The sequence below is a fragment of the Somniosus microcephalus genome, chromosome 5, assembly GCF_052327205.1.
Source record: "Somniosus microcephalus isolate GS21.2 chromosome 5, FLI_Smic_1.0, whole genome shotgun sequence".
NCBI lineage: Eukaryota > Metazoa > Chordata > Chondrichthyes > Squaliformes > Somniosidae > Somniosus > Somniosus microcephalus.
Genome location: NC_140991.1, coordinates 161,232,520 through 161,257,762, shown reverse-complemented (window position 1 = coordinate 161,257,762; position 25,243 = coordinate 161,232,520). Strand labels below are relative to the sequence as shown.

Below are 25,243 nucleotides of genomic sequence, written 5' to 3'. Positions count from 1 at the left end.
CGTAGAGGTCACTATTAAGGCTTTAGCAAAGGTACCAAACTATGCCTCATTCTCACAGCATCCCTCTGCTAATTCTTACTGAGTTCCTTAAACACGGTGCAATGCTTAGTGCAGCAATAAGCATACATTACTTAGTACAATCTGTAATGTTTCCAAGATGGTGTGAAATACTGTAAATGGAAAGGGTGAAACTCTGAAAGGTTTGCATATGTCACAACTATTGACTCCTTTGAAGATCCTAGGGGGAGAAAAAGGACTGGTGGAGAATTTCTGTGCAGTTTGCCCAACCTGTGCTAAAACTTCAGTGGAAGATTGGCAGAAATCCTGGAGACTGTAAATGGCCATTTATGCCATTTCTCTGGAAATTTCACCGAAGTTATGGTGGGAGAAAGCCTGGGGAGATTCCAAATGTATAAATTTAGAGATGGACCCAAATCTGCCATTTGCTATTTGTACTTTATTTGCACCCCCAAGAAAATTAAGCAGCTGCTCACATGAAATGTATCTTGACTTTCAACATTTTTCAATTAGCATTAATTTTAATCCTCCTTTTCTGATTAACATGAAAACTTTAAGAATCTTTATACATGTAAGTGGACTGTGAAGTCTAGAATGGATTGTTATGCTGTATGAAGTCTGAGGAGCAAGAACAGGGTTTGCAATGTTTGAGTTTAGTGGGGTTTTATGAAACCCACCTAACAGCTCAAAACATATTAGCACATAACTACCGCACCTTGGGGTAGATATTGACTTGGTGGATAGTGTAAAATGGGTGATAGCGAATCGGCAGACTGTTTTACATCTCCCAATTTTGAATGAAAAGATGTAAAATGAGCTGTTGATTCATTCTCATCCGTTTTATGCTATGACAAGTCAAAATCTACCCCCTTGAAGTGATTGTGTGATTTGTGTTGATACTATTAAAACATTTTTGCCTTTTCGCCTTTTAATGGTGAATATTGTCTAAAAATAAATATTTCAATCCTTTTTGCTCTGGGGCTGCCATTTGAGAGCTGTAGTCCATGTTTAGCATAGGTTCAAAGCCAAAGCTTTACAATTTCCACTTTGCTCACAGTACTATTATGAATAATAATGTATATAAAACATTCCACGAGGCACTACCAAAAATCTACCTCCCTACCAAAATACCTGCCGAGTGACGCTGTCGTCCTCCAAACTGAATTTTGAAAAAGCACCGAAAGCTGGGGCCCTCCCTACGTCTGCTGTCTCAATCCTGAAATCAGTGCCTGAAAATGGGAATAAATGAAACAATATATTTTCCACGTCACAACTACTTGGTATTATGCAAAATAACAAAAGAATATGAGGAATAAATTTGAAGTCATGGTGGGGGGATTCATATATATTCATAATAATATTTTATTGCAATCTGGATCCTAATATTTAAATCCCTCATTTGAATTAGAACCTTGGAGATCATTCCCTGCTGTTATTTTCTGTTTCTGTTTTGTCATGGTCTTTGTACTCCCTCCCACCCTGCTTAAAGCTGCAGTATCCCGTAGACGACTGTGTGGTATTTAAAATCCAGCATTGAAACAAAACCACTCCCTCGCAATTTCAACTGGAAAGACCTTTTGCGGTGGAAGATAATTTTGAAAAGTTTTTCTGTTGTAGATTGACACCTCAGAATATGTCAGAAATTGCACCAAGCTGAATCCTGTGCCATGTGGTGTAAGATCGTCGTATATGCAAAGAGTAAACTCTATCCAAGGTACCACAGGAAAGTTAAAATCCAGTATCTTCTATGGCAAACATGTTAACGGCTGGATTTGTTTGCCAAGTGACTTTTGTTTAATGGTGGAGTTGCAGTTTTTGGGACGCTGATTTTTTTGCAGGAATTACTCTCGACATATCGAATATACTGCTGATCATTGAAAAGCCAAGACTGATTTCAAAAAAATGTTGGAAGTTCAGAATAAATCAAATGCTTTTGTTTAACATTCAGTATTTTCACACATTTTCCTTTTTTTCTTTTCAACAGCTCAGGTCCCTGACAATGATGAACAGTTTGTGCCAGATTTCCAGTCTGAAAACTGTAAGTACAGTATGACTCATCAGCTAATTTTTTTTTATCGTTCTGTTGTTAAATTTGAACAATATCACGTTTATGGTCTTGGTGGGTGGGGGTGGGTGATGGAGTTGTCTTTCCCTGTCAGTGTGACATCAGCAAAGCAGGGACTTGGGCTACATGTTATGAATGAGGCTGTTGTGGCTGCAGGCAGCTCTAGGAAATACCAACTGGATCAAGGTGTTAGAGACAGAGGGATCTGTCATTCATATGTTCTCTGGACTGAAGACAGATGGGGAACCAATTGCACGCAGCTTTGGCAGCTTGAGCCAACTCTTGTTACAGTAACATGAATTCATTGCATGCTCTATTGAAAAGGCTGGGCAGTCAGTTTAATGCACAGACATTAGTGTTGATTAATGTACACAACTCCACATATTACCATTTTGCAGTGTAAGTTTTCAAACTAGGATCCCCCGAGGTCATCAGATTTCAACATTTTTCTGCAATGATCGATGCTTTCCTTCGAGTAGCTGACACCATCTTTCAAAAGTTAGGACAGAGTCCCTGGGAATGTGCCAGTAATTTTAGTGGGTCCCAAACACAGAAACATTTGAAAATTACTATTTTACTGTATAGGGGTAATTTTACATGCTCATGCTCACAGCGCAGAGCCTCGCACACCGTGGGTGCATGTTAGGAATTGGAGGCGTGGGTGGAAAACCGTGAGGGGCAGATATCCAAATTCCAAGATATACTCTCCCAGCAGACATTACGAGCTCATAACATTAACCCTTATAGGCCTATGCTTATTAGATCAATATTGATAGCTATTGCTGTGAATACTTTACATTTTATCCATTTTGATTAAATTAGTACAATTTTAGGCTTGTTCATATTACTAGAGAGAAGCAGGGGAAAATTTGGTTGCTTTGCGCCCCGTTAGCACCCCCTCGAGGCGCTAACGGGACGCAAAGCAACTAGCGCCTGGGTGAGGCGTCGGCCGCCTCCCACGAAATTCAGCAGGAAGTTAGCGGCGGCAGTAGCCGGTAGCGCCATGTGGCGCTGTGCCTCTGGCGATGACATCATCGCAGCGCCCTGGCTGCAAACTTGGCTTGTGCCCCCTGACCTGCCGCCGAACGCTATGTCCGACAGGGTCAGGGTGGCGTTTTTGCGGCCGGAGCGGCATAAATTAAAGGGCAGGTGCCGGGCAGCCATTTTTTTTGGCCGCCTTCCAGCACTTGCCCCCTCTGGCCTCCTTCTGTGGGGTGCCGGCCGCGATCCGTCAGCCCGGCACTCCCCTCGAGCGCCCCAAGTGGGAGGGGGAGCGCTTCCAGTAGCGCCCCGCTTCTTACTTGGGGTGCTACCATTGAATTTTGGGCGCGGGGGCGCTAACTTTTTTGGGGCGATGGAAGTAGCACCCCAGCGAAGTTATTGCCCCAAAGCGGGTGCGAGCCAATTTTCCCCCCAATATATTTTTCAATTGTTCAACATTTAAAATAGCCTGCAGCCAAGCATAAGAAAAGCATTAACATGAAAGGCTTGTGTAAAAAAAAAAAAAAAAAAATTATTTTTATGGTTTCTTGATGTGTACTTGTACCAAAGTGAAGGCTGAACAAAGTTTGTATTCCTCTCTTTTGCACTAATCAACAGCACTCTTTCATTATTTAACTATTTTCCTCCCTTGGTGAATTTTAATTTCTATCGATAGAGCTTTTAGTTTACTGAGCGGTCACTCATTGTAGCCCCAATGTTAATGACCTTCTGGTAACGAGAAGAAAATGGGCATTGTCGCCTTAGGAGGCCATGTGCACCACCAAAAATGGTGAATTCCATGGCTTCTAGCACTGACAATATGGTAAACTAAATCAGACTTGCAGTTGGAGCTGACCGTGTTTTCTGGCCATTGGTGGCCTGAGTGGCTTTGTCCATTTATACAGGCTATTGAGAGGATTTGTGTTTGAGGTCCTGTATTGACTTTCACCAGGCACTGGGGAACTGCTTACTAATGCGGCTCTGTTACATAAATGCACCATGAGTGTCTTTTCCCTTGTTGACAAAGTGCTCACTAACATATTTATTTTTGCAATAAGAAAACACAATCAAGTGACTACAGTGATGGCCACTGTAAGAACACCTCCTAGAAGAATGGTCATTCAGAATGGAAAATGTGTTTGTGTGTGTGTGTGATGAAACTCCAATGTGATGTCCTCCACTGTCAAATAGCTAGCTAACACTTATTGTTTAAGCCCATAGATGAAAAATAACCTCCCATACCTTGCCCCAGTGGCTATTATATGACCAGGGAACTAGTACCCTAAGGAAAGAAAGGGAGAACATTGTGATAAAAGAATATTAATAAACGTAAGATGATCGTATCTAGAAGAACATTTAAATCTCAGAAAAATTGTATTGCTCTGCGAGGCCATCCCTGCGGCTAATTTATGGGGATAAAAGATTTGCATTTATGTAGTGCCATCGCTCAGAAATGTCTCAAAGTGCTTTACATACAGTGAATTACTTTGAAGTGCAGTCACTGTTGTTACGTAGACAGGAATTTTGTGCATAGCAAAATTTTACAAGCAGCGGTGAGATAAATAACTAGTTATTCTATGTTTGGTGGTGTTGGTTGAGAGAATGCTACCTAACTTTGCTGGTAGTTATTATTGATCAAAGCTTACTGGCCTACGTCCAAGTTCAGTTACATTGTATTGATTTAATTTAATTTCCTTTTTTTTAACTACAGGGTTGTCTCCAATGGTGCTATTGCCAATTGAGGCAACCCTGTAGTGTAAACGACCTGACACCAGTGCTGTCAGACGTACCAAAGGGCAGGAGTTTAACTGTGTTTCTCTAATGAAAAGTTCTGGCAGCTTTAAAAAAAAAGCTGAACAGCTCTCTCCAGTGGTACTTAGGACCTGGTCTGTCATTTGGGTTTGACTGTAGCAAGCTGGCCTCTCAGCTTACACTGTGGGCCATTAAAGCACATTCAACGTGGCTAGCAGATATGGATTGTCCTCTGATATTGGCAAAGCATTGATATAAAATCCAGAAAGTCACAAATGAAACTTTCCACTGTTATGCATGCAGAAAATTTGCACATGCTCAGTTGCTTTAAAGTTTCTGAGCAATGGCGCACAAGCAACTCTGGCGCATGTGCAGCATACCCTGATGTTGCTTAATCTGTCCTGTATTGTAAATGGGGCAATTCCGCACCAGCAGGAATTGATGACCGAACTGCTTGCAGTAGAAGACATTTTAGGATATAAACCTTGTTCTGAGAAGTTGCTGTTGTGTCTTATTTGCAAGACTGATTTCAGTGTCTGTGTGCACATTGATGTAGTGCTGCAGCGTAGTAACCTTTGTTTGAAGGTGCTCAGGTTGACCTTTTGCACTGAATTGTGTTATGGAAAGTTGTAGGTTCAAATGGGGTGGCTTGTTCAAGCATTAATGTGTAAATCTCAACATAAAGTTTCATGTCTGCTGATATCTTTGTAATTGTTCATACAATATGTATGATTAACCTGTTCTTGGCATCATTTTGTTTTAAAGAGCTTCTGGTTTTTCTCAGCCCTTCCTTCACCATTAAAATGTGGCTTTGTTATGCACAGTAGCAGATGTCAAGAAGCTAGTTTGACAAACTGCCCTGACAGTCAACCTGTAACATTTCAATACTATTGCAGCTTTTTAAAGAATGCTGCAGTTGTTGAAGGAAGGGATGTAGTTTACTTGTGCCATTTGTTAAGCCCGCTAGCCCTCTCCTCCAAATTAACCTGGTAGCTACTACTCATGTGAGCCCAGTCAGTGAGTGCCAGTCGCCCTTTCAAAAATGGAGGGCATCACACCCAAGTCTGATTTGAGCCTTTGGGCTCGAATTTCCAAGCCCCGTGGAGGTGGGTTTGGAGGCGGGAGTGGTGGGAAAATTGCAGAATCGGGGGGCACAAACCCATCCCACCCCCAACCCGCCTCCGTGCCAATGTCCTAGGAGGCGGGTATCCGACCTGTGCTGGGAGCCGCCTCCCCAAGGCGGGAAGGGGATTAGTGCCAATTAACTGCCTGTTAACAGAAACACGTTCCGAAGTCCGGAAAAACACGAAAACCAGCTCGGTCTCGGTCCCGAGGTTGCCAGATTCAGGACGCTCAACCTGTACCCCGTTGCAAATCTGGCTCAGATCAGCTAAGTCAGCACAGACATGGGTCTCATTTTCTCAAGGAGAAGGAATATGGCGTGTGAGATTACATCTACTGGGCAAGACATCTGAGCACTGTCAATAATGAGCATTTATAAGGATGCTGCCTTATAGACAAAGAATTATATTAAAATGCATTCACAGGCCTTTTATCATTTTGATTTTTTTTATCAACAATTTTTAACAATTTCAGTTACAAAACGGCAAATGCTTCATAAAGTGTAGGTAAGGGACCTGACATTTGTAGCGTCTGATTCTTGGCATTAACCATCCCCATTTGTTTCATGTAAATATTGCTCAGCACTTTCTCTGTACCTTATGATTTAATGTCAAAAAATGTCCTGGAGGTTGGTGGAGAGGCAGTAGGCCACCCACCGCTTAACCAGATGGTCACCAGTGCAGGACTCTGGTCTGCTGCAGGGGTGTGTGGCTCCTGTGGTGGGATTGGGAGCCCTTGTTGAAAGGTCTCAACTCTTCCTTGCTGGGGGAGGGTACTCTGCAGCTCCAGTGAAGAAAGTATATATTTTTTTAAAACAAGAGAAAGTATATTTTTTAAAAGGATAAAAATGATCACTAGAGCTGGTGCAATACATGATAACTTAATACCATATTACATTTTAGCAATTAAGAAATCTATAGCTATTAATAATAAAAAAGTGAATTGCGTGGAGTTACCTAACCACCCTGAACATTGAGAAACAAAGTTGTCTTTATTTCTATTATTATATAACTTAAAAAAAAAAAGGGATTTCTGTGTATCTTTAAACACAGATATTTGATAAAATAGAACTTAGGAAATATATACAATCAGAGAACCAGATCTGAATTCAGAGTATTCTAGTGGAATGCACTTAAGAGAATTGCATTTGATGCTGAAAGGCTACTGCTAGCCTCCAAGGATGTTATGTTGAAAATTGCAGTGGATCTATGCATTGTATGAGAGAAGCAAGAAAAAGATAATCCTAGAGTAGAAAATTGTCCCTGAGTAATGAAGCCTTTATACTCAATTTAGGTAGGCTGATCCCTGAACATTTGTCTGTAAAGGGAGTAAAGCCTGTAGAAAAACCTAATCAATTTGGAATTTGGAGGCATTAATGAGTAGAAATATATAATTTAACCACTCTTCAAAGGGTTACTGTATGGGAAAATAAAACCTATTTGATAAGGTCTTAGCAGTGTAAGCAGTCTTTATAATTAAGTTTGTCAGGGTGAAATGTCCCTTCCCCTATCTGAACGTTGCTGCCATGATCATGCCGGGTTTGAGTTCGGAGCCGATGAAGAATTAAAATGTCAGAAGTATCTTTAGAATCTGAACAGACAACTTGGAGCGGAGCCCAGTTTCCTCTTGGACTCTCGACATTGACACAGCAGTTTCAGTAGTTGAGACCCGTCTTTGGCTTTTCCATGAGCCGGTTATATGATACTGAACCAACCCCAGAAACCTCAACTGAAGCCAGTTCATTCAGCTCGGGTAAATCCCTGATATAATAGAGATGGAGACAGTTGCTTGAGCTTCACTCGGTCCCCAATCATCCCATTTACAGACTGCTATCTCTGTGTGCCTTGTAAACCTAATTGATTAATCCTCCCATGTAATCCTCCCAAAGGCCTCAAGAACTTTCAAATTAGGGACAATGTTGTACCATTGTGAAAAAAGATTTTCTGTAAATTTCAAGTATTGAATATTGTAAACTTGGATTAGATAGATGGATAGAACCACAGAACATTTTTTAATTCAAAGTGTTCTCGGAATAAACTTTATTTCTAAAATCTTGTGTTGTTGGATTTGGTACAGGAACAAATTCTAGTCCTTAATGGATTTAAGTTTATAGTAAGTTTAAAAATAAAGGCTGGGAAATTGGAGCCGGCCGTAAAGGCTAGTTTGGAAGAAAAAATGGCGGCCGCCATTTTGGGCAGGTCCGCAGCGCAGCCATTGCCTGCACTTGCTTCACATATTTAAATGATCTAGATCATGACGTCAGTCGGCGTACAACACTGAATTGACGCACGATCTGGGATTTTGGATGTCGCCGCGCTTAATAATGCCCTCTCCAAACCACGCACGGCAGAACATGTGTGCAGCAATACAATGGAGCCCCTGACAGCGCTTCTTAAAGACACACATAACTTTCAGGTAAATTTAGATTTTGGCTTTTGTACTGCTTTTTTTGCATTTTATTTGAGTAGTGGCTTGGTGCAATACACTTAAAAAGTTGTTAAAGTATGCAGGGAGTGCTGCTGGATGTTTGCAAGGCTTTGGCTCGTAAAGGAAGGCCTCTGAGAACACCGTCTTGGTGGCTCTAGTTGCAGTCCCCCTTGGGCTGCAGCATGACATGGAGATGGAGCAGAGGCAGCAAAGGGGACAAGCTACTTGCAGAGGGAGTAGAAGCAGAAGAGGAGGAAGCGGAAGGAAGGAGGCAACCCACACAGCCTCTTTCTTGCCGGGTATCCGGGATGGAATCATCTGCCTGCGGTAACAGTGAAAACAACCCCAATTCCCCTTTCAACATTTGTTCCACAACTTACCTTCCCTCCATTACTGACCATCACAGCGTCCTCTTGGCCACAATGCTGAAATAAAAGCCACCACAAAGCAAACTTTCCAATCCAACTTTATCCATATATACATCCAATATTACAATAATAAATCAACTGATCACCCTTGTGCATTCCCTTAGTGACTGTCTTGAATGTGCCTTTGCCTATCCTAGTGCTGCTATCTCAGTGGCTGCAGCATGGCTGGTGGAAGGCTGCTGACTTTCAGTGGGGGACACTGCAAATGGCCTTGTAGGACGACCTCGAGAGCTGGTGGCTGAGAATGTGAAATCAAGCGACGGTGTTTCTTCTTCTTCTTCACTCTTCTCTCCTTCTTGTTGACCCACTGGATGGGCAGGCTGGATTTCTTGGTGTCTGAAATGAGGAAGGCACAAGGGTAGGGTTGTGTTGAGGGGAGGAGGGAAAAGCAAGAGGTGCATGCTTACACCATGAGCGGCTTGTAAATCAGAAGATATTGTGGGATGAGAAGGAGGATAATGTATGAGGATACCGGCACCTTGTATTCTTTTAGCCCCGCCGCTGGCCAAGGGCTCAGCCATGTCCTAGCCAAGAATGGCCAGCACTGTCTTCTCCAAGGGGGTGAGGCTAAGTTAGGAATGCGAGGTGTTCCTTGTGTTTGGTGGAGTTTGTCGGTAGGTGAGTGATTTGCGGGGGGGGTTGGGTTGTGCATTGAACAGTGTGTGAGTCTAGTGGTGCATTTGGTAGGAGATGGCTTTTGAAGATGCATTCACTGACCTTATGCAGTGGCCTGAGGTCAAGAAACTTCTTTGGGCACTGGAGCCAGCTCCTGGGGATGACACTGCTGGCAGTGACTGCCTTGGCAATCTGATCCCACATCTTTCTTTCCAGACGGCCTCCTGGCCCCCTGTGGGTAGAGGACCTCACTTCCAGCGTTGACCCCTGCACAAAGCTCGAGTGCTGCATCCGAGACCCTGGGTGCCCTTTCCCTCGCCTGTTGAGCCATTTCTGTTAGTGCTGAAGCACCTTTGCCATTTTTGTTCAGCTGAAGTCAGCTCACTTTTAACAGGTGCAGACTGCTTAGTGCTGAAGCATTTAAAAAAAAAATTAGCTGCAGTAGGCAGCTCAGCTTTAAAAGCTGCAGACGGCCTTTAAGAGGAGTAGGCTCGCTTTAAGTAAAGCTAGCCTCGCTCCAGCGATGTGAACTTCAGCCCCCTGCTGAGCGCATAGGCTGTCAGCAGCGTGTTCAGTACTAAGCTGTGCGCTACAAGCATGATAATTAGCAGGAAGCACGATGTTGATGTGCCTCCTGCGCTTTTTGAACAGGCGTGGGCATATCTCGCAATGTGGTGCCTGCGCCCGTTTTCTTGTGCTATCGAATTTTGTGGGTCATCTAAATAATCAAAATCCATCTTTCTTGATCAGCTTGGATGAAACACAGCAGCAACACCCTAATTTGACTTTTGTTGCTTTTAGAGGCTTGCAGAATAAGTATATGCATTACTATAATTTTATACACCTGTGTTATTTCCCACCATTGTACAGAGCCTGTCTTCAGTATATGTCAGGCAATAAAGTGACTGTTGCACATAAAACAGAAATCTAAGGAAAATAGAATAAAGTGCCCTTTTAAAATAAATAAAATTAATACGTGGTGTTCCAGCTATTGTTGGCCAACAGAAAGGAGGTACTGTTTCTTTCTAGAGAATTTTGATCAAGCAACGGGGGACACTGGCACTGTTAATTGGATACCGTTTAAATCTGCAGTTGTCCCTTTCTTTTTTTTCCTTCTCCTGAATTAAACTTTTACTTGTACTTGGACCATGTTTCAAAATTCAAACGGGAATAGCAGTTCTTTTATGCCACAGTTGTCTACCCATGTAGATATTGGCACGCAGGCCCTGATACAGAGCTGTCTGATTGTCCTTGACTTGCTGTATTGTGGTCAGATGCTTTGTTGACAGTCTTTCAGTATAATACTGTGCTTTTTTTTGGCTGCCTCTTCATCCTGGATTCCCTCCATTCCCTTGTCCTTTCTGAAAAACGAACTGCAGCTGGCTATCATCAGGACTTCTGTTGAGTTGTGCTGCTGTGTTGCAGCTGACAGGCCTGATGTTGCATCAGAAGGTGAAGCAGCTAATCAATAAATCCAAACCTTCCTCCAGTGAAAAAGCTGATGGATTGATCTCAGATTAAGCGCCTGTGTTTTTCTCTCTGGAACTCTTAAGCCTCAGCATTGTGATTCCAGCAGCTTTTTTGCTTCGTTTTTATTTAAAGCTACAGGATCCGATTAGAGCAGACTGCTAGCATGCTGGAAAACTGCTTTAAAAGAAATGAGGTCATATAAAAATCATCTTTCTCCTGTTGTGTAACCTTGTCACTAATTTCGACATGGTTCAGTTTCATTTAAATAAATAATTGATAAGAGGCTTTTTTTTTGCTGAACGAACAAGGGCTCAAAACACAGAATCATTTTGTACCTAGATTTGTTTTTAGGAAAGACCTTTTTTTGATAACCTATTCTACCATGTTTAAAACCCAGAATGTACTCAAGGGCTCTTACAAAATGAAAATTACATCCCAGTATTCAATCTATAGTATTATTACTAACCTCTTAGCAGAGATGGCTCCTGCTGCTGTGGCAACTGGCTTTCAGCCGAGTTGCTTCTCGTGATTAAAGCCACGTGTAACTCGTACACTTGTGCACTTTGTTATATTGCCACACACAAATGTATAAGTGAAGCAGTCAAATATCTCCATGGCAAAAATCTCACTTAGTCCTTCCACTACCAAATCCTCTAAACAGCTTGAGTATTCAGAGATAACACAACCAATCAGGAGGTGGAGATGTTGAATTGATATTTTTCAATAAATGTGAAAGAAAACTAACCATATAGTATAGCTAATGTGAATTCCTACAAAGTGCATCACATTTTTTATACACTTTTAAATTTATTTAGCCATTCAGAAATTGGAATGCAGTAAAGTTGGCTGTAAATTATGACTACACTGATTGTTGCAGCATTGCCCACAATTACTGTGCTTATGCACTGTATCAGGTACTGAGTCCACATTTTGCAGTTTGAAAAGGGTTTAAGCTTCCTGCAATTCTTTGAATAATTAAAGCCAGGTGTAATTTGCACACTTTTGTACTTTGTGATGTTGCAACACAGAGTACAGCTGAAGCAGTCAAATACTTGAATGGCCATACCATAAGAAATTTTGAAATGACAGTGATAACAATTTTCGTTGCTTTATTTCTTCTCACCAATTTCCTTTCCTTCCCTTCACTCCTGAAGACATTCACTCCACACTGGAGTAAGGTTCCCTGGGGCACCAGTGGGTCTCTGGCCATTTCTCACATGTGAAGCTTAGTGTTGTGCATTGGCAAGCTACTTGACCATGGCATTTATCACAGCTGAGTTTCATCTTGTCCTTATCCAACATTCACATCTGTGCACTTCCAGCAGACGTAACTAGACAGCGATCGGGAATGGGAATCTTGGCAGGCTTTACAATCCCTAACCCTATGGTGCTGAGACCAATTGCAATCCCCCAGCTGCCGCCCCGGCTGAAATCAGCTGAGTGCAGACTTTTTAAATTGGAGAACAAATTCCCAAGACGATCAGACAATTTCAGATTTCAAACTTTGACAGCAGCAAGCCTGAACTAGTACATACCCTTCCTGTTAGTAGAGTTATCTCATATGTATGTTCATCAGCATGAACAATGAAAGAGCTTTAATGTTTGGATGTTTTATTCCCTACATTTTGTTTTAGAGTATATGATGTTACACGCTACTTGCAGGAGGTGCATGTGGGGAAATACCCATCAGGCCTCTGCTAATGAGTCTTGGGCTAGAAATTGGGTACCTTAGTGCCTCATGTTAGCACCTCTGTGGGACTCTAACGGGGCGCAAGCAACTTTTCGCCCAGGTGCAGTGCTGTTAACGACTCCCGCTAAATTCAGCGGGAATTTAGCGGCAGCGGTAACCAGTAGCGCCCCGCTCCGCAGGCAATAACGACGTCATCACCGTGCGCTGCGCTGCGTTTTCACCCCCCTGCAAAATTGGCCTGTGCCCCCTGAATCTGCACCAGGCGATGACAGCGACCGATTCAGGGGGCAGGAACGGAGCAGCAGGAGGTTCGTGGAGCACTAAGTAAAGGGGAGGTAGCGGGTGGTGGAAAAAAAAATTGTCCGACTTACTTGTCGCGGCCCATTGCGTCTTTGAACGTGGGGTCCGTGCCGTGATCTGACAGCCCGGCACTCCTCTTGTGCGCCGGGCTGCTGGCATGGCACCCCGCTCCCCGGTGGTCCAGGTAGGGCCCCGTAGAGCTGTGGGCTTGGGCCCCCTCCTTTAATGAGGGGAAGAGCCCGTCCATGCGGCAGCGCTACGTGGCCCAGTGCGTAGCACTGCAAAACGCACTGCTCCAATTTACGGGGTTAGCGCTCCAAGAAGGAAGTGGAGCGCTTGAATCAGCGCTTCAACTCCCTCTTGGGGCACTAAAACTGAATTTCGCAGTCACTGGTGCTAAAGTTAGCACCCAGGCGATGTTAGCGCCCCAAAATGGTCGATGCCGTTTTTTTCCCAATTTGTATTTTGTTATTTTGAGGTTCATGAAAGCAAGGTTCTGTGCAGTGTTGCCTTTCAGTGGGAGGAGGTCTCTCCTCTGCCAGCAGTCTAGATTATATCAGGAACTCACCATCTTGGAAAATGACAGTGAAGCTTATGTTCTATCACTCCTTTCTGCATTGTGTTGGCACACCTGTACTTGTATTGTGACTGCAATCTGACGCTCACCCTATTTACTGTTTATTTCTCTGTATCCAAAGGAATATCTTTCTGCGCTACTTTGCCATGCTATCCCTCTGTGTTGTTAGTTATTGAAAAATAATGGAAAATTTAATTTCTAAATGTCAGAATATAGTTTGATGTATCAGGCCTCCAATTATGTAAATCACCTTGCTTTTCAGCTGCTTTTATGTCCATTGCCCCACACAATTTAACTCTCACCCTCATTTCAAGTCAACTATTGAAGAGTTATTTATATGTTTGGAGATGGAGGATTGTACGTGTATATTTATATGTTTGGAGATGGAGGATTGTACGTGTATATTTATATGTTTGGAGATGGAGGATTGTACGTGTATATTTCCTCCTTTTAAAAAAAAAAGGTTTCGCGTGAACTTTTTGCTCACCAGTTGAGAGACATTGGAACTGAGGAATAGAGCCGTTTTATAGTTTGGAACCCCAAAATGTCAATGTAAGGGCCCAGAATTTGCGCAGTGTTAATAGCATGCACCCCATTCGGGAGGCTTGAGGTCTTTGTACCTGCAAAAATTATGTAAGCATTATAGCCTTGCCCCATAATATGTTTCTATATCAATAAACCACACTAGACTATTATAAACTTCACTGGCAGAAATTTACCCAAGTATGTGGTTCCAACTTTCTAGGATATTAAACAGCATCACTCAATAGATTGGTGCTAATTGTGGTGATTACTGGTGATTACTACCAGTCTTTTAATCATTTTTGCTGAAATTCCATTGGGCAGGATTTTCATTGGGCCGTGGAGGCGGGATTGGAGGCGTGTGGGGGGTTAAAATCCTGAAATTGGGGGGCACAAACCCATCCCGCCCCCAACCTGCCTCCATGCCAGTTTCAATGGAGGCGGGTACCCGCCCCGCACTGGGACCTGCCTCCCCAAGGCGGGGAGAGGATTAGTGCCAATTAATTGCCTGTTAACAGGCAGTTTTTAGCCTAATCCCTATTTTTAATGTTGAAGTGTGGGATTCCCGACGGCTCCAAACCACGCCAAGTTAGAGGAGGCGGACCGTCGGGATGAAGGGCTTGGAGGGGTCGAGATGTCCGGTGTTCAGGTGAGTGATGGGTGCATGAGTGCAAAGGTAAGTGTGTTTGGTGTGTGTAAAGTGTTTAAAGAAGTTCTACTAACCATTACTTACCTTTTACAGCCTTCCTTCCTTCAGGTCTCGGGAGTCCCTCATCTCACCGGCACAGAAAGCAGAATGGCTGCAAGCTGTCAAATTGCAGCATTCAGCTTTCTGTTCTGGGGAGATCTCTAAATCATCCTGAGAGGAAGGAATTAACTTAGAATACAGATTGTCAGTGTTTGACAGCTTCAAACAGCTGTGAAACGCTGATATTTCATCTGTCAAAAGGTCCTGACAGATGAAATATCAATCTGACGTCACCTGTTGCCGGGGGGCCCTTAATTGGCCTGCTGAGCCCGCTGGGTGGGCTCAACAAGGTCAATCAAGTCAAAATCGCGTGGGTTGGCTAGAACTCGATGGAGGCGGGACTACAACCCCGAAAGTTGTAGTCCCGCCTCCTACCCGACGACTCAATAAAAATCCAGCCCACTGACTTTATTGTGTTAACAAATTTAAGTTTTATTGGAATTTTGTTCAAGGCCTTTGCAGCTGGTTTTCAGTTCACTCGATTTAGAAGTGCCACCTTCTGTGTGTTAACATTGGAAATTGGGTGCACATTAGACTGACCTAGGTCTTTTTCTAGTTATTGATCGGTAGAAGCATGCTGCTGACCTGTTCAGTACATGGAATTACATTTCTGTTTATGTTTCCTGTTTTATTTTAATTTTTAATTCAAAATCAATGTTAAGATCTGCAACGCAGCAGCAAGTGGCTGTTGTATGCAACATTGTTAGGTCTAGGATTCCAAAACTAAATTTGGAATCACACAAAACACACAATGGATTGTATCAAGACCTGATTACATTCTATCAACACCTTTGGGAATCTTGTATCATGCTAATGCTCAATCAGCCCACCAAAATTCTCAAAGGGATCACATCAGAGTTGATCAGCCTGCCAAAATCGCACAAAAGGGAGTCATCTAAAATCAATTGTGCACCCGAGTTTTGGGGCAAAAGTTTAAGCAGCCTCTCAGGTATAACTGGGGGCTTGCGAGTAGCTAAAGAGACCTTAACAGACAGGCTGAAGAGAGAGAGTGCCGGCGGGCAGCAGCAGCAGCACACCGGAGCAGAAGAAACGTACCCGAGAACACGCTGGAAAAGCACTTGGACTCTGGGCTCTTTGACTCTGGCTTTGAAACATCTAACTTGCCACACAAGGTTACAGCAACGCAACAAGAAAACCCAACAAGAAGCCTCGGAGTCACTGAAAGATCAACCATCATCCAGCGCTGACTCTAGGAAAAACTTGCTTACCATCAAAAGGTCGACCAGTGCTAATACCGAAGACACCGCAACCAGCCAAGGAGTCCACAAGATTGAGGAGAGAGAAAGCAGTGTGCAACTGGTCTAAACTGTGGAGAAATCCTTTGGTGAGCATAGTCCCTGTCATTTCAGAGCCGAACTTAGTTAGTGTAGTGGTGGGAGGTAGTTTTATTGTTTTTTTTTCTCTCACTGCATAACCTCTGTACCCGTTGCGTATACGTTTTTGTTTGGTTAATTCGTGTGGTGTGCGATTTCTAAATAAAATATTTGTTCTTGAACCAAACAGTTGTCTGCCTACATCTATCACATCCCCTAAATAATTCCAAGCCCCAGAACCAGGGAGTGGGACGATTCGAACCGTCAAGGTCAATTTAAAAGGCCGACAAACACACCACCCCCTATAGGAGCAACAACAGGAAACGCTATGCTAGAGACTATAAACGGGTCCATATTGACAGTTTCTCCAATCTACTCCCTTATTTTGTTGTATGCAATCTTCATCTCTATGATGGTTTTATTTGACCTCACTAAAGTAAGGCTGCTAGTGGCGGAAACAGAATGCATTTCCAATTTTGGTACCCATGTCAACTTCCAGCTTTTCCAAGTTAGTGTATACAGCAGATGCAGAATAAGGCTCCCTCTCCTTTGCCATTCCAACTCCCCATAACCTCCAAACCCATAAGAATGCTCCACACTGCAGTCGTGATTTTTTTCACACCGGCCATTCTGATGGTGTCAGAGTAGTTTGCCAAATAGTATCAACATTTAAAATTTGTGCTGTAGACACCCTGGAAATTGGGTTGAGACGGCCTCCTCTTACTTCAGTGAATCCTTACAACCAGAGAGAGTAGACTTTCATACCAGAAGATTAAGTTGGAATAGCCCAGGTTTCAGAAGTGAAAGGCTAGTATACCACCCAGTATTTCTTAATTAATAGATCTCAATTATCCTGCAGATCTATTTTGTCAGTAATCCTGATGCAAATGCTATTCAAGGTACAGTGGTGTTCTGTGCCACATTTAACTGTTAGTGCTGTAGAATGTGTGATCTGCTGAACCATTGGTCTATGCTGGTCCATGGTGAAGAATAATTCCATCCTTTGTCTATACAACTCTAGGCTACTTGAGTTTGGCCAGCCAAAGTGCATCTTAAGCTGCTCGTATTTTGTAATATTATTTAACATTTTTCAAAAGGTATTTTTGTACTACAAGGTAGTTTATGAATTGCCCATCTTTTTAGTGGTATAGCAGCGTATGAAAACTATGGACTCTTGAGTTCTGTACAAAGGGCACACTGAAAGGGTTCTGGTGTTTTCCACGAAAAGTGGATCACTCCCATCTGGTTGAGAAAAAAAAGCATGTCTGTCACCGTTGATAGGATTCCTAAAGTGACCTCAGTAGGGCACTGAACTCTGCCAGTTTAAACTATTTGTCAATTAGGAAACATTGATGAATTGTCAGTCTTCTGCATTCGGTTTAGAGATTCTGTCATCCTCTGTTGCTTGTTACATTAATTAAGATGTGCACTTGAGTTGAACGGGACCGCAAGCTGAAACGGTGAACCCACTCAAAATTGTTAAATTTGATCGGGTAGCTGAGCTTAAATTTCCAGCAGAAAGATGGATAGCTGTGTTTGTCACAAAATATGAACCTCACCTGATGAAACATTTGGAGCTACGCCAGGTTTTCACGTATATCGTTGACTTAGGCTCAACAGTTGCAGTGATTCTGATCCGGGTTTAAGCTCAGAAGGCCAGGATATGTTGACCTGAAAATCCAAAAAGAGGCTCTTTTTAGTAGGAATAGAGTAATGGCACACCCTGTTGTGTTGGCACCTGTTTCACTTTGACTTGCAGATTGTTGCTGTATGCATGGCAGAAGGTTCAAGCAAATGAGAATAGAGGTGATTGTATTTGTCCTTCAATCACTCCTTGTAACTGAGATTACTCAAAACAAATAGCATATGAGGAGAACATGTACAAAGGCAAAGTCCTCAAATTCATCTCAGTTGTGTTCTAATTGCAGTTAAGTGATACTGCCATACTGTCACAGATATAATTCATTGCTATTTCAGTCACTGTAAACAAGTGAGATGCTTTAATGGCTCCATAAAAGACTGCTGAGCTGATAGCTGAGATTAGGCCTGTTAGTAATGGGTTTTGGGGAGTACTTAGCTGGGGTAAATGTACTGGAAAGGAGCTATTGAGAGGCTATGATGTATCTCAAGTACTTACTGCTGTACTGATCCGGGAAAATGGATTTAAAGAGGCTGTGACACGCTTTCTTTATCTAGGGGTGGGTCTGGCTTCTGCTTCTGGAATTTATTGTGGATTAGATTGAGAGTACTACTTACTAAAGTCTAAATGTCTGATTTGTCATTGACTGTTAGACAGGAGACTGTCTTTGACCTACCAGCATAGTGACTGTAGTGCTGCACTTTACATTGGTGCTCAGAATGATTCTAAGCCTCACACTAAATTCCAAAGCGTGTGCTGTTTGCATGAAGGCAAAGTATTGGCTGTTGAAAATCCATTGGTACAAGTTAACTCCGGCATTCGATCAGGCCTGTGTTTACTGTCAGTATTATAGAAATTCATAATTCGTGCCTTGTGAGGTGAGTATTCATACCTGTATGTGTGTGTGGGCAGAGGGAAGGGGCAGGTTGCAATGAGTTCTTTGCAAACCATTCCAGCAAGTGGCTGTGTAAATAGAGAATGCATAGCTATAAGGGACTATACAGAAGCAAGATTTGTTTTTTAAATGCGGCATATTTTGTGTATTAATCAGTCTTTGTGCAGGTTTGAGATTATTCTAGTTTAAAAATGATTTTAGAGGTAAAATATTTTTGCATGTATCATAATTTTTCTGAAATGTGTATGTAATGACCTTGCATTGGGTTGTGCAGTAATGAATGTAATTCTAGTGTACCCTAAAGGGTGGGGCCCTAAACTGGTCGATGATGCAGGTTTGTCATTGCTGACTGATATATTGCTTTAACCTATCAAACACCAAGCATTTGTGTAATTGTGTTTTTGCATATTTACCTCATACAAATTTTAACTATATATTTATTAGTTAAGTAAAATACTGAAAGTAAGTGGTCACTGGCATAATGCACACTTTAGTGTGCAGAGTGAAATTGTGAATGAAATTGTGCCCAGTTCTTAACAAGTCCTATTTATCTTGTATCTCTTTTGATTCTTTGCTGCAGCTGTTGTAAATGTCTGGAATATAATATTCCTATTTTTATAAATTTGTATTATTGGTCTCTGGATTATAAAGGAAATTATTATATACTTCATTGATCAATAAGTACCACCACAATGCACTTAGTGCTATCTGTGAACCTGATCCAGTGTAAGCAGATCCTCAGCAGACTCCTGATTTAACAAAAATTCTACCCAGTCTCTGCTCTCGGCATTATCTCCACGGTAGAGCTAGTCCAATTAGATGTAAGTCTGGTTCAAACCCATTTTAGTTTTTGTGTCTTAGTAGAACTGAATTACACTGTATTTTGAACCTGTAGTTGGTGCTATTCTGCTGAGCAACTGGGCTGTTAAATGGTTTGAGGTTTGATTTTATTTAGCTCTTTTTATTCTCTTGCCCCACATACCATGCATCAGCTCCTAGCAGCAAGTTACTGAACAGGCCAATGTCACTCTTGGGCCTGTCACTAGAAGCTGGGCACAAGTGGGTGACGTGCTCTTTAAATATGCTTTTCAATTTTCCTCGCTGTGCTAACTTCTTTCCAAGTTCAGAACTCTACCAAAAACTTGCCTCCTACCAGACTACTGCTATTTCATCTTTTTAAACTGCTTTTTCTTATTCTGTTTTGAATAAGAAAATCTTCAAGGAAGCCAAACCACTTATTTATTTAGATTTACACACCAATAAATATGGCTCTGTACACTGAAAGGCTGCAAACTTTGAAAATTCCTCCCCTTCTGCTGGGCTTAGAGGAATCATGGCTGCAAACCTATGTCCCACTATACAATCGTACAATGCACTGCCAGGAAACACAATTGGATATATAATAAATTGGGAAAGGTAAAAAATGATATGGGGTCCTGGAGGTATTTTGACTATTTATATAGGATTGTGTACATAGAAATTATTCCTGATTTTAGAATCACTAAACCATACATGACAGCTGTAGTAAAAAGAATGTTTTGTTTCCATCCTCCCATTTACAGTACTTTCCTTCCCTTTTCCTTCCTCCTGTTGTACACGCATTTTGGTTTTCACTCATGGTGCTGGTACCTCTTCTATAATGTTTCAACACTTGTTAATCCTGACCAGATTCATTCATACTTTTGAAAGAGCAAATTAAAAGAATTACTTCAGGTTAGAGTCCTTTGATGACATAATCCTAGAGCGTTTGTCTGAGAAAAGTAGTCCCATGACTAATTTAAAAAAAAAAAAATCATATTTAGAAATGTAAATGTATAAGCTATGCTGTGAAGTGTCTGGCTTTCTTCTACCATCCCCTTCCCCACATTTCTGAAGCCAGCCCTAAAATAATGCCTTATCTTAAGATACCCTGAATTGGTAGCAGCCCCTGACAATTTACCGAATCCTTGACTGGAAAGCAAAGCAGCAAGTAGAAATTCGTAATTATTTTCCCCTTTCTGCCCCCGCTGAAAGTGCTGACTCATTCTGGGCGCAGTTCCACAGACCAAGGCAGCCCTCTGGTACTGCTCTGAGGTGGCCTTTCTCCATGTGTGAGTCTAGAGAGTGAGTGCTGAGAGCCTATGAGAGTGTGGTGGATTATCACAGTTGAGCCCCATCCTGTCCATGCACACAGACTTTCCAGCATAAGTCACTGGATAGCAAACAGGAGTAGTAATTCCAGCTGAGTTTTTCTCCCTCCCTAACCAAGGTCACGAAGGCCATTTATAGTACCTCTACACCTTGGCTGGTGTAATGATATCAGCAAATAGAGATGGTATTTGCCTGTTCGATTATGATGCCTTAATAGCATGTTTGCATGTATTGATTGCTTGTGCCTGACCAGCAGAGGGCATGTGACCGAGAGAAGCAAGGCAGTTAGTTTTAGTTTCAGTTTCAGTTTCGTTCTAGATGCATCACAAGCATCGTGTCTCCTGTAAAAGCTGTATAAAAGAGTTGAACAAGCTTTAGATTAAAAGTCATTCTCTTTCATAAATGTCTCATCATTGAACCCGCAAAGAAATCAATACATGGTGTCAGAAGTGATTGAAAGAGATGAAGAGAAAAAATCTGAAGTTAAATCAGCTCTCCACAAATTAGCAAGCCAAAAGAGAACATCATTACTTACCATTAGAGAATAGCTAACGAAGTGAAAAATGGAAGGTTTACTCCCACCGGCGACGCTTCAGTTGACAGGTAATGTGGCTGAAAATTGGAGGAGATTCAAACAACGTGTAGAGTTGTATTTAGCGGCAATCGGAGCTGACGAGAAAAGTAATAAAAGGAAATCGTCACTGTTCTTACATGTCGTGGGTGATGAAGCGCTGGAGGTGTATAATAATTTCACATTCGTTGCTAATGGAGACAAAATGAAACTAGATAAAATAATGGAACAGTTTGAGGCCTACTGCATACCTAAACGTAATGTGACGTTTGAGAGGCACAGATTTTTCACATGTGTACAGAAAACGGGTGAGACTATTGATCAGTATGTGACTGAACTGAGAAACAGAAGCAAATCGTGTGAATTTGGGGGACTGACAGACTCGCTGATAAAAGACAGACTGGTGTGTGGTATTCCAGATAATGGTCTAAGGGAAAGACTGCTAAGAGAGCAAGATCTAGACCTGGGAAAAGCCATAGCACTGTGTAGGGCTACAGAGACTGTGAAGTTGCAGGCAAAGGAGCTGTTCAGTGACAATAGCTGCAACGTGGATGCAGTGAGAAAGAACGGATACAAACCGTTTAACAAAACGAGCGCCAATGTGAAAAAAGAGGCGTGGCCAGCGAACGAAAATGAAAGGGACAATTGAAAGTCATGTAGTCGATGCGGTACACAGCATCCACCAAGAAAGTGTCCAGCCTATGGTAAAACATGCAATAGTTGCAACAAGAACAACCATTATGCCCGTTGCTGTAAGAACCAAATGCAACAAAGCAAGGTCCATGCAGTAGATGAAAGCGACATAGAGGAGTTCTATGTAGATGTTGTGTCTGAAAACAAAAAAGAAGAAAGAGACTGGATGTTGACACTAAAAGTGAATGACATACACATTCCATTTAAATTGGATACTGGAGCACAAGTTAATGTGATATCAGAGACTGATTTTAAGAAAATTAGACCCAGACCAAAGATACATGGAATGAAAGTGACAGGATACTCAGGTACTGATATACCAGTGAAAGGAAGATGCATTGTCAAAGTAACACACAAGGACAGAGAGCACACGCTAGCATTAATCGTGGTGCCAAAGGATGTGCAAGCCATACTAGGTTTAAAAGCCTGTGAGAGACTGAACCTGGTAAAGAGAGTCCTCGTTGTGGAAAGCGAACGAGAGACAGTCTATGATGAACTGAATGTTGCGTACACACCGGGTAAGCTGAGGTATACAGCAGACACGTTGTCCAGAGCTGTTGACTCAGGAGAGCCCGCAAACACAGTGAAAAGACTGAAGTACAAGGCAAAAGACAGTGGAACTGACTTCTACCAAAGCATGCTTGTATACCGCACAACGCCGCTCGAGTGTGGTATGTCACCAGCCCAACTCCTGATGGGACGTCGGCTAAGGTCAAACCTACCCATCCCGGAGAACCTCCTGAAAACAAAAGAGGGGGAGAAAGTGAGGAAGCTCAAAGAACAACAGAAAGAAAAGCAAAAGTACTACTATGACAGAGGAACACAAAACCTACCTGAACTCCACACTGGTGACCAAGTAAGGTTGAAAGACAAAACAAACACATGGACTCAGAAGGGAACTGTCCTGAGTGAAGTTCAACCAAGATCATACACCATTCAGACAGATGAGGGTGCTGTTCTGAGAAGAAATCGTCGAGATCTTCTCATGAGACCAGCCATAGCAGGCCAAGAGACTGATACTGGTGAACAACCTGATCACACAGCTGAGAACCAATCATCTGAGGCAACAACTCAGATTCAAGGACAATCAATCAGAAAATCCTCAAGACACGTGAAGCCTCCTGAGAGACTCATTGAGCAAATTTAAGGACTATTGTTATAGAAGGAAGTAATGTTATCTTATTCTTCAAGTTCTAGTGTGTTGACATATTGATATACCTATCAATTCATCCAATGAAAAGCGACGAGTTAAGAAAGTAACTATAGGTTTTTATTGGCTAAATAACAGAGCCCACCCTCGTGGGTGATCGGATACAACAAGGAGGAATGCCAGCCAGTCGACTACCTTTATACCTGGGCAGGTAGGTGGAGTCATGGGCGGAGTCAGCAGTGGTCAGCCCAGGTATAGCAGCGTGACAAGAGGCGACCTCGTATAGTGATACAACAGTGTGAACAGTGATAACCATAGAGTAACGATATAACAGTGATAACTATAGTGTAACGATAGTGAACGATAAAAGTGGTTTACCACATTCACCCCTTGTTTAGAGTTGAGTCCGGTGGGGTGAAGTGTACTACCAGTTCTGGTATGTCAGTCTGTCCGGAGGCCTCGTAAGCCTTTCTGATCGTCGCAGCGGCGGTGTTGCATTATCCGGTGTTAATGCTGGTGTCTGCGTGGTCGGCGAAGGCTCGTGGGGTTCCGGCATGCCGTCTACCTGGGCTGGAATTGGGGGGGTGGTGGGGGGGGGTGAAGGTGGTGTCTCCGGAGTGCCCGAGGGTGCGAGGTCTCGTAAGGAGACTGTGTCCTCCCGCCCGTCTGGGTATGCCACATAGGCGTACTGGGGGTTGGCGTGCAGGAGGTCCACCCTCTCGACCAGGGGGTCCATTTTATGGGCCCTCACGTGCTTTCGCAGCAAGACGGGCCCCGGAGAGGTAAGCCAGGTTGGTAGCGTGGTTCCCGTAGTCGACTTCCTGGGGAAAGCAAACATTCGTTCATGGGGGGTGGCGTTGATGGCAGTGCAAAGTAGTGACCGGGTGGAATGCAGCGCTGCCGGGAGGACTTCCTGCCAGCGGGAGGTTGGGAGGCCCTTAGACTTTAAGGCTAAGAGGACGGCCTTCCATACCGTCGCGTTCTCTCTTTCTACCTGGCCGTTCCCTCGGGGGTTGTAGCTGGTGGTCCTGCTTGCAGCAATACCTCTCGCTAGTAGGAACTGACGGAGTTCCTCGCTCATGAAGGAGGAGCCCCGGTCACTATGTATATAGTTTGGGAACCCGAACAAGGCGAAGAGGTCGTTCAGGCATTTAATGACCGTGGTACTGGTCATGTCTGGGCAGGGGAAGGCAAAGGGGAAACGGGAGTACTCATCAACAATGTTGAGGAAGTACACATTACGGTCAGAGGACGGGAGGGGCCCCTTAAAGTCGATGCTCAGGCGCTCGAAGGGGCGGGTGGCCTTGATCAGGCTTGCTCTGTCCGGCCTAAAGAAGTGCGGTTTGCACTCGGCACAGGTCTGGCAGTTCCTGGTCATGGTCCTGACCTCCTCGATGGAGTAGGGCAGGTTGCGGGCCTTAATGAAGTGGTAAAGTCTGGTGACCCCGGGGTGGCAGAGGTCGTTGTGGAGGGTCTGAAGTCTATCACTTTGCGCGCTGGCGCATGTAATTCGTGACAGAGCATCAGGGGGTTCGTTCAGCTTACCTGGCCGGTACAAGATATCATAATCATAGGTGGAGAGCTCGATTCTCCACCTCAAGATCTTGTCATTCTTGATTTTGCCCCTCAGCTTGTTATTAAACATAAAAGCGACCGAACGTTGGTCGGTAAGGAGGGTAAATCGTTTGTCTGCCAGGTAGTGCCTCCAGCGTCGTACCGCCTCCACAATCGCCTGGGCCTCCTTCTCGACCGACGAGTGTCGGATCTCAGGGCCCTGTAGGGTCCTTGAGAAGAAGGCCACCGGTCTCCCCTCCTGGTTAAGGGTGGCGGCTAGGGCGAAGTCGGATGCATCGCTCTCGACTTGGAAGGGGATGGACTCATCCACTGCGTGCATTGTGGCCTTGGCAATGTCTCCCTTAATGAGGGAGAAGGCTGTGCACGCTTCCTCCGTAAGGGGGAAGGATGTGGACTTCATGAGAGGTCTGGCTTTGTCCGCATAATTGGGCACCCATTGGGCATAGTAGGCGAAGAGCCCCAGGGTTCTCTTCAGTGCCTTTGGACAGTGGGGGAGGGGTAGCTCCATGAGGGGGCGCATTCTTTCGGGGTCGGGGCCGAT

General features: G+C 43.4%; 1 protein-coding gene across 2 annotated transcripts in view; it reads left to right on the top strand.

Annotated features, from left to right (window-relative positions):
* The window catches only part of etv1 (ETS variant transcription factor 1), a 186,729-nt gene that overhangs the window by 9,840 nt on the left and 151,646 nt on the right, over positions 1-25,243 (top strand). For both annotated transcript variants that reach the window (XM_085988389.1, XM_085988390.1), the window contains one exon: positions 2,003-2,056. In XM_085988389.1, coding sequence (XP_085844515.1) covers positions 2,003-2,056 — 54 coding nt within the window. The remainder of the gene's footprint in view (positions 1-2,002; positions 2,057-25,243) is intronic.